General features: G+C 43.2%; 1 protein-coding gene across 2 annotated transcripts; it reads left to right on the top strand.

Annotated features, from left to right (window-relative positions):
• The first annotated feature begins 5,042 nt into the window (after positions 1-5,042).
• Positions 5,043-9,228, top strand: LOC123998070 (C-X-C chemokine receptor type 3-like). Of its 2 annotated transcripts, none has more exons than XM_046302937.1 (3): positions 5,043-5,483; positions 6,179-6,534; positions 7,040-9,228. In XM_046302937.1, exons 2-3 carry the CDS (start codon positions 6,181-6,183, stop codon positions 7,814-7,816), a joined length of 1,131 nt encoding a protein of 376 aa, XP_046158893.1. In that variant the 5' UTR covers positions 5,043-5,483; positions 6,179-6,180; the 3' UTR covers positions 7,817-9,228. The 2 variants fall into 2 exon arrangements, with proteins under 2 accessions (XP_046158893.1, XP_046158892.1); XM_046302936.1 differs by having other exon boundaries at positions 5,047-5,483; positions 6,175-6,534.
• The last annotated feature ends 323 nt before the right edge of the window (positions 9,229-9,551 follow it).

Genomic DNA, 9,551 nt, shown 5'->3' with positions numbered 1-9,551 from the left:
TCCGATTGTTTGGGTCATCCTGAAAAAAGCTTGTCCAGAGAAGACAAGGTGAGTGCAACCATCAGTCCTGTGTCATGCCAACAGTAAAGAATTCTAAGACCATTCATGTGTGGGGTTGCTTCTCAGCCAAGGGAGTGGGTTCACTCACAATTTTACCCAAGAACACAGCCATGAATAAAGAATGGTACCAACACATCCTCCAAGAGCAACTTCCCCTAACCATCCAGGAACAGTTTGGTGATGAACAATGCCTTTTCCAGCATGATGGAGCACCTTGCCATGAGGTAAAAGTGATAACTAAGTGGCTCGGGGTCCAAAACATAGATATTTTGGGTCCATGGCCAGGAAACTCCCCAGACCTTAATCCCATCTGACAAACTCCAAGCATTGATTATGCAAGAATGGGCTGACATCAGTCAGGATGTGGCCCAGAAGGTAATTGACAGCATGCCAGGGCGGATTGCAGAGGTCTTGAAAAAGAAGTGTCAACACTGAAAATTCTGACTCTTTTCATCTAATTGTCAATAAAAGCCTTTGACACTTATGAAATGCTTGTAATTATACTTCAGTATTCCATAGTAACATCTGACAAAAATATCTAGACACTGAAGCAGCCAACTTCATCAGTACATGCTTAAAGAAAGTCATATCACAAAGATCACAGAAGACAGTGCCCACCAAATCTATGACAGTAGAGAATGAATTGTAAGCACCAAAGTGTGTGTCAAAATAAAATCTGAAAATGTCAGTTGTTGAAAATAATACTTCTATTTTCAATAGCAATTTATGATATATGCAGTTGAGGAATAGTCCATGTACCAACACTATATGTAGGACGGACATAAGACATTCCCACATACAGTATTTGATTAATTTTTTATTTCACCTTTATTCAACCAGGTAAGCCAGTTGAGAACAAGTTCTCATTTACAACTGCGACCTGGCCAAGATAAAGCAAAGCAGTGTGACAGAAACAACAACACAGAGTTACACATGGAATAAACAAATGTACAGTCAACAACACAATACAAAAGTCTATATACAGTGTGTGCAAATTAAGTAAGATTAGGGAGGAAAGACAATAAATAGGCCGTAGTGGCAAAATAATTACAATTTCGCAAATAAACACTGGAGTGAGATGTGCAGAAGATTAATGTGCAAATAGAGATACGGTGGTGCAAAGGAGCAAAAAAATAAATATATAAAAATAAATAACAATATGGGGATGAGGTAGTTGGATGGGCTATTTACAGATGGGCTACATACAGGTGCATGATCTGTTAGCTGCTCTGATAGCTGATGCTTAAAGATAGTGAGGGAGATAAGAGTCTCCAGCTTCAGTGATTTTTGCAATTCGTTCCAGTCATTGGCAGCAGAGAACTGGAAAGAAAGGCAGCCAAAGGAGGAATTGGCTTTGGGTGAAAAATACCTGCTGGAACGTGTGCTACGGGTGGGTGCTGCTATGGTGACCAGTGAGCTGACATAAGGCGGGGCTTTACCTAGAAAGGACTTATAGATGACCTGAAGCCAGTGGGTTTGGCGACGAATATGAATCGAGGGCCAGCCAACGAAAGCATACAGGTCGCAGTGGTGGTTAGTATATGGGACTTTGGTGACAAAACGGATGGCACTGTGATAGACTGCATCCAAATTGCTGAGTATAGTGTTGGAGGCTATTTTATAAATGACATCGCCGAAGTCAAGGATCGGTAGGATAGTCAGTTTTATGAGGCTATGTTTGGCAGTATGAGTGAAGGATGCTTTGTTGCGAAATAGGAAGCTGATTCTAGATTTAATTTAGGATTGGAGATGCTTAATATGATTCTGGAAGGAGAGTTTACAGTCTAACCAGACACCTAGGTATATGTTGTCCACATATTCTAAGTCAGAACCGTCCAGAGTAGTGATGCTAGGGGGGGTGGCAGATGCGGGCAGTGATCGGTTGAAGAGCATGCATTTAGTTTTACTTGCATTTAAGAGCAGTTGGAGGCCACAGAAGGAGAGTTGTATGGCATTGAAGCTCATCTGGAGGGTTGTTAACACAGTGTCCAAAGAAGGGCCAGAAGTATACAGAATGGTGTCGGTTGCGTAGAGGTGGATCAGAGAATCACCAGCAGCAAGAGCGACATCATTGATATATACAGAGAAAAGAGTCGGCCCGAGAATTGAACCCTGTGGAACCCCCATAGAGACTGCCAGAGGTCCGGACAACAGGCCCTCCCATTTGACACACTGAACTCTGAGAAGTAGTTGGTGAACCAGACGAGACAGTCATTTGAGAAACTGTTAAGGGATTTTTTATCAATAATGACTAATTATGTATACATTTCAATCAGGATTGACTAATCAGAATACTATTATGTTACTGTATAAGATGTATGAATTGTATTTGAATCCTAGTACTGAATATAATGTATGTAATTATAATCAAGAATTAGAACAATGACTGTCTGTTCCTTGGTAGAAACAAATGAACTTATCGTCAGACTGGCTAGAATGCTTATCTACACAGGAAGACCTTGGCTCGGTCATAAATTATCTAAATTGGTGGGAGACGATGTGGGAAGGCTTGAGAACTATACTGCCATTGTACCGGAGTGGAGAAGAGACGGGGCAGTTCGAAAACTAATGATGTCATTTTCAGTTTATGACCTGTGGTAAATTGTATCATGTTCAGTACTCTCGAGAATAAACGCTAGTGCTTGATTTTGAGACTGGTCTCCGCCCATTTTAAGCAAATACTTTTCTTACAAACTTACAAACTATTTATTTACTGCTTACAAACTATTAATGTAAAAACCATCTGAGATCAAAAAATATATATTTATGTATATATAAAAAGAATTGACAAACTAAAGGGTGTGCAATGTGTAGGCCCACTGAGTGGACATTCTGAGCCTTGTTTGAAGTTACCAGGTCACATGACCAAGGGGCTATTGAAATTCTAAAATATGTCAAATGCATGTAAAACCATGTGAGATAAAAATGGACATACTCAAGGGTGTGCAATGTGTAGGCCCACTGAGTGGACATTCTGAAACGTGCTTGAATTCACCAGATCACATGCCAAAGAGCTATTGAAATTCAACATTTTGAAAAATTCATGTAAAACCATGTGAGATGAAAATGGACAAACTACAGGGTGTGCAATGCGTGTCTATGCCATCGGGTTAGCTACAACCAATTTTGAAATTGTTAGGAGTAATGGTTAAAGAGCTATTGAATTTTGAAAATGTTGATTTGTCACTATGTTGCTGGTCCCTAACTGCTGTTGGTGGATGTAAGGAAAACTACAGGCGAATATCCGTGGTGCTAATGTAACGGATGTGAAACGGCTAGCTTAGTTAGCGGTGTGCGCTAAATAGCGTTTCAATCGGTTACATCACTTGCTCTGAGACCTTGAAGTAGTAGTTCCCCTTGCTCTGCAAGGGCCGCGACTTTTGTGGAGCGATGGGTAACGATGCTTCGTGGGTGACTGTTGTTGATGTGTGCAGAAGGTCCCTGGTTCGCGCCCGGGTATGGGCGAGGGGACGGTTTAAAATTATACTGTTACACTAATATTGTGTCTTCAGATCAGAGAAGGAGGAGAGGAGATGAGATGAGATTTAGGGCAGGCGTTTTTAGTCTAAACTACTGAGATGGACTTGCTCCGCGTATTTATTATAACTGAAGCACTATTCTCAGGCCCCGATGTAGGACAACTACCACGGTTGAACGGTAGGTTAAGCATGCAAACTAAAACTGTCTCCAACATGTATGTACAACAATATGTATAGCAGCGCCGCCTACCAATACAGAAGTGGATACAAGTTTCCCCCGAAGTAATCACAGCTGTTGATACCAGCAGTATATCTGCCAACCTGGTCTCAGAGCATTACGTATTAATCTGTATGTTCCGAAGCAATCCATTTAGTACGATTTTTATTTATTTTATTTTTATTTAACCTTTATTTAACTAGGCAAGTCAGTTAAGAACAAATTTTTATTTACAATGATGGCCTACCTCGGCGCCACTTGTGCGCCGGTCTATGGGACTCCAAATCACGGCCGGATGTTACTGTATGTTACGTTTTGTATGGTATGTATTCATTTGTGGATGTCCATCACCCATTTCTTATGATATGTTAACAATTGCAAATCCTATTATATGTTACGCATTTGCAAAACATACAATATGTTATGGATTTGCAAAAGTAAAATGTGTTACGATTTTTAGCTATGTAGCTAGGTGGCTTACATTAGCTAGGAGGCTAACATTAGCTTATTGGCTAACGTTAGCTATGCTATGGGTTAGGGTTAAGGGAAGGGTTACCTAAAAGGGCTAGGGTTAGGGTTAGCTAACATGCTAAGTAGTTGCAAAGTAGCTCAAAAGTAGTTAGCTAAAAGGCTAAATTTGTCCATGATGAGATTTGAATTCACAACCTTTGGGTTGCTAGACGTTCATGTTATAAGCCGATCCCAACCAACCACCATTACTTGAGTTTTTCCTTAAGTAGCCATCTGTCTTATCTAACCATTCCAAACATAACATGTCATACACATTTCTGTGTCACGGTTCTGGATTTCTATGTGTAACAGTATAACTTTAGACCGCCCCCCGCCCGAACCAGGGACCCTCTGCACACATCAACAACTGACACCCACGAAGCATCGTTACCCATCACTCCACAAAAGCTGCGGTCTTGCTCTGAGACTTCAAGGTCTCAGAGCAAGTAACGTCACCAATTGAAACGCTATTTAGCATGCACAGTTAACTCAGCTAGCTGTTTCACATCCGTTACACTCACCCCCCCCTTTAGACCTTCCTCCTTTTTCCGCAGCAACCAGTGATCCAGGTCAACAGCATCAATGTAACAGTATAACTTTAAACCGTCCCCTTGCCCATACCCGGGCGCAAACCAGGGATCCTCTGCACACATCAACAACTGACACCCAGGAAGCATCGTTACCCATCGCTCCACAAAAGCCGCACTACTTCAAGGTCTCAGAGCAAGTAACGTCACCGATTGAAACGCTATTTAGCGCGCACCGCTAACTAAGCTAGCCGTTTCACATCCATTACATATGTACTATGTTAAGTCTTGTCTATGAGACCAGGTTGCAACACAACACCTTCTGACAAAATCCACTCTTGCCAGATCGTGACTATGTTTGCACTGCGCACAGCACAGCTGTTGTGAGCGCAAGCCCCACCAAGTACATGTTATTGACCGACAATCTGAAGCTGTGGTAGGCGTTACCTCTCTAAAAGTCCTGCATCATCCCCGTGACATGCTTCACTTTTGTTTTTTGTGAACTGTTAGTTCAAGTTGTTCTCTCCTTGCTCAGGGAATGCAGCCATTTAAATAAACTGTCTGTTATATACTGGCTTTTTATAGTATAAGTCTCTCCCCCGTCTCTCCAATGCTACTGGGACTACTGAATGATCGGCTATTTTTATTTTTAGTTGAACCTTTATTTAACTACAGAACACGGTTTATGTGGTAAGTACATTTCTCATTTCAAACCACTTCTACTGTCTATGTGTTTCCTCTTTTCTCTTCGTCTGTGGTCTTTGTCCTACACAAGTTCTCTTTACTCCGCGTATGTCTTTCATGTTTCGTGTGTTTGTGTGCATATGTCCGTGCACCCAATACGTCCACATTTCCAATGTTCTCTCTTTATTGTCTCCCCCTCTCTCTTGCAATCTCCCACTAGTCTTTCTGGTTTAACAGAAAATCTGATAAGTATAGAATACCTACAGAGAGGTTAGAGAGTGTGGTTCGAGCACAACGAGACAAACTCCCATAGTGTGCCAATGGCACTAGTCAGATGGTCTGTAGTGCAGTGGACAGCCCCCTTAAGGGGAACTGTACTTTCCTCTCTTACTATGCTGTGTGTGGTGTTGCCTCATCTAGTTACATGGAAATCATGTGAGCAGCGTGAATATAATATGTTCTGGCCCTTGTCAGATGAGACACTTCAGGGGATACCTCTCTTTCTCACACCCACACAACCTGTCAGTGTTAGAGCAGAGGACTGAAGACTAAAGACAGATCTCTCTAGGTGTAACTTGGTGAAAGAGGAAATTGTTGTCCTCGCCAACACACATTCTGCTCGCATTGTTTTTGTCTTAAACCCAATAGATTGATCTGTACTACCCAAACGATAAACTGATTCTCGACTTCTCTACAGACAGACATGGATTTGCACCTGGGAGGGATATTTCTAGAGAATAGCACCTATAGCTACGATGGGGACTATGTTTATAAAGAGGAATGCTCCCCTGAAGATGGCGTTGGAGTGCGTTTTGGCACGGTGTTCCTCCCAATGCTCTACTCCCTGACGCTGGTCCTGGGGCTAGTGGGTAACGTGCTGGTCCTGGTGGTTCTGGTCCAGAGGAGGCGGAGCTGGAGCGTGATGGACACCTTCATCCTGCACCTGGGCTTGGCCGACACCCTGCTGCTGGTCACCCTGCCCCTCTGGGCTGTTCAGGCCACTGGGGAATGGAGCTTCGGGACCCCCCTCTGCAAGATCACTGGAGCCATATTCACAGTAAGGACTTGTGGGGGGTAGAGGGGGGACTGGTCTAGCAAGTGTATATACCTGTATGAACACATAAACTGGGGGTTGGGGATGGGGAGAGGGGGTAAAGGATTTGGACTAGTGTGGAGTAGTGTGGTATATATGATGGGGGGTTCTAGTGCTGTGAAATCCGAGGGCTGGGTAGTGTACGGGAGGAAGGGTTTATGCATCCTATTATTCTGCTAAGTCATCGGATACACTTTCAATGCATCATTCAATCCAGATCAGGGTTAATGTACTCTTAAGGGGCTCTTCCTCTGAGTCCAATAATAAACTGTCAACATTTCTGGGAAAAGAGGAAGTACAGAGAAGGAACACAGTTGTTTCATCTTAATGTTCATTCCAGCTAAGAACTTTCTTGAGCTCTCTCTCTCTCTCTCTCTCTCTCTCTCTCTCTCTCTCTCTCTCTCTCTCTCTCTCTCTCTCTCTCTCTCTCTCTCTCTCTCTCTCTCTCTCTCTCTCTCTCTCTCCTCAGATCAACTTTTACTGTAGCATCTTCCTGCTGGCCTGCATCATTCTGGATCGCTACCTGTCGGTGGTCCACGCAGTCCAGATGTACTCTTGCAGGAAGCCCTGGATGGTGCAGGCCAGCTGCCTGTCCGTGTGGCTCCTCTCCATCTTCCTCTCCATCCCAGACTGGCACTTCCTGGAGTCTGTGAGGGACACCAGTCAAGACAAACAGAAGTGTGTCCACAATTACCCGTCTCTCTCCCAGTCTGGGTTTGACTGGCGTCTGGTCTCCCGCCTGCTCTACCATATAGTGGGCTTCCTCCTCCCCTCTGCCGTGCTGCTCTTCTGCTACTCCTGCATCCTGCTGCAGCTGCAGCGTGGCTCCCAGGGCCTCCAGAAGCAGAGGGCCGTCCGGGTCATCCTGGCCCTGGTGCTGGTCTTCTTTCTCTGCTGGACGCCCTACAACATCACCTTAATGGTGGACACCTTTCAGGGGAGGCCTAGGGAGCCTGTTTCTGGATCCTGTGAGAACGGGGGGACAGCTCTGGAGAACAGTCTGGTGGTTATGTTCGCTCTAACCTGCCTGCACGCTTGCCTCAAACCAGTGCTCCATCTCGGACTGTGTAGAAACTTCCGGCGACGCGTGCTGGATATGGTGAGGTGTGTTGAGGGGGTGCAGAACGATCCGAAACTCTCACTATGGGATTCAGGTGTGGTTGAAGACTCACCTGACCAAGCAGAGGAGATGGGGACGTTGAACCCAATGACAACCATGGGACAGGTACAGTCCACCCAGAGCTGATGGGTAGGAAGAGGATCCTAATGACTAATATAGTATGTCTTCATGCCTTGAGGGGAAGTTGTATGGGTCTGGGGACTGGTGGATGACCGTAACCTGGGTCATGGGTCTGGGGACTGGTGGATGACCGTAACCTGGGTCATGGGTCTGGGGGCTGGTAGATGACAGTAACCTGGGTCATGGGTCTGGGGGCTGGTAGATGACAGTAACCTGGGTCATGGGTCTGGGGGCTGGTAGATGACAGTAACCTGGGTCATGGGTCTGGGGGCTGGTGGATGACCGTAACCTGGGTCATGGGTCTGGGGGCTGGTAGATGACCGTAACCTGGGTCATGAGAGAAAGACATGCATAGTAGAAAGCCCCTTATGAGGACTGCTTTCTTTTGAATTGCACTTTAATGGATAACGCTCAGACTAAATGTATATTTGTATAAAGTCAGTGGGTTGTCTGATCTTCACGTTTTGTTTTACCTATCGATGTCGTCCGGCTCTGTAGAATCTGTTGGAAAGATTCATGCATGAATTATTCAAACCTATATATATTGTATTATTATTTTTACAGAGCACTTCACTGAATGTAATGGATTTTAGAGTAAACAATGTTCTCAGCAGACACATACATCATACATTTAGATTTTTACACTCCCCTACATATTTATTTGGAATGTGAAGCTAAGACATTTTATTTGGCTCTATACTCCAGCATTTTGGATTTGAAATCAAATGTTTTTAATTAGGCGATGGTACAGCATGTCACCTTTTATTTGAGGGTGTTTTCATACCTACTTGTTTTACTGTTTAGAAATGAATGCTCTTTATGTATCTAGTCCCCCTATTAGAAGGTGTCATAAGTATTTGGACCAATTCACTTCAGTGTGTTAAATTTACGTAGTCAAAAGTTGAGTATTTGGTCCCATAATTCTAGCACACAATGACTACATCAAGCATGTGACTCTACAAACTTGTTGGATGCGTTTGCAGTTTGTTTTTGTTGTGTTTCAGATTATTTTGTGCCGAATATAAATTAATGGTAAATATTGTATTGTGTCATTTTGGAGTCACCTTTATTATAAATAATAATAAAATGTGTTTTCTTCTATATTAAAATGGCTACCATGATTACGGATAATCCTGAATCAATCATGATTAATGATAGGTAAGAAAGTTACAGATCATGCCCCCAAGACATGCTAACCTCTCGCCATTACCAATAACAGGGTAGCATAGGATTTTTTTAGGAATATGATATTTATATATCTGTAACTTTCTCACTCAATATTATTCACGATTCATTCATAATTATCTGTATGAAGAAATCCCAACATTTTCTCACAGAATATTACATTTTAGTAGGACTTGTATATCCTACTGTTCTATTGTGTAACTATAATGTTATATTAAACAAGTATATCCTGTTATTGTATTATTCCATTACTGTGTATAATTAACTAATGAGAGTATGTTTTCCTTTTTACAACAATTGTTTCACTTTTGATTTCCTCAAGTCGGTGTCACAATATCGTGTAAATTGACCCACTCTGGGGAAGCCCGATGTTGTTTTTCCCCTTTCTTTTGACTGGTTTTAACGTGTCCGACAGCAGCATGAGACAGGGTTTCCCACTCTGTCCCAGGCATCCTTGAGTTCATTTCTTTGTTGCAACAAGCTGTTTAAGCCTTTGGCAGGCCTGATGACACACACAGCCATGGTTAGTGACATCATTGGTCAGATGTGGTGGGAG

The sequence above is a fragment of the Oncorhynchus gorbuscha genome, linkage group LG15, assembly GCF_021184085.1.
Source record: "Oncorhynchus gorbuscha isolate QuinsamMale2020 ecotype Even-year linkage group LG15, OgorEven_v1.0, whole genome shotgun sequence".
NCBI classification, from domain to species: domain Eukaryota; kingdom Metazoa; phylum Chordata; class Actinopteri; order Salmoniformes; family Salmonidae; genus Oncorhynchus; species Oncorhynchus gorbuscha.
Note: the sequence above shows the minus strand (reverse complement) of the source record. Positions and strands in the feature narration are given on the sequence as shown.

Coding starts and splice junctions, on each gene's coding strand:
- LOC123998070 (XM_046302937.1), top strand. CDS start 6,181: ATGGATTTGCACCTGGGAGGGATATTTCTAGAGAATAGCACCTATAGC. Junction 6,535..7,039: donor TCACTGGAGCCATATTCACA/GTAAGGACTTGT, acceptor CTCTCTCCTCAG/ATCAACTTTTACTGTAGCAT.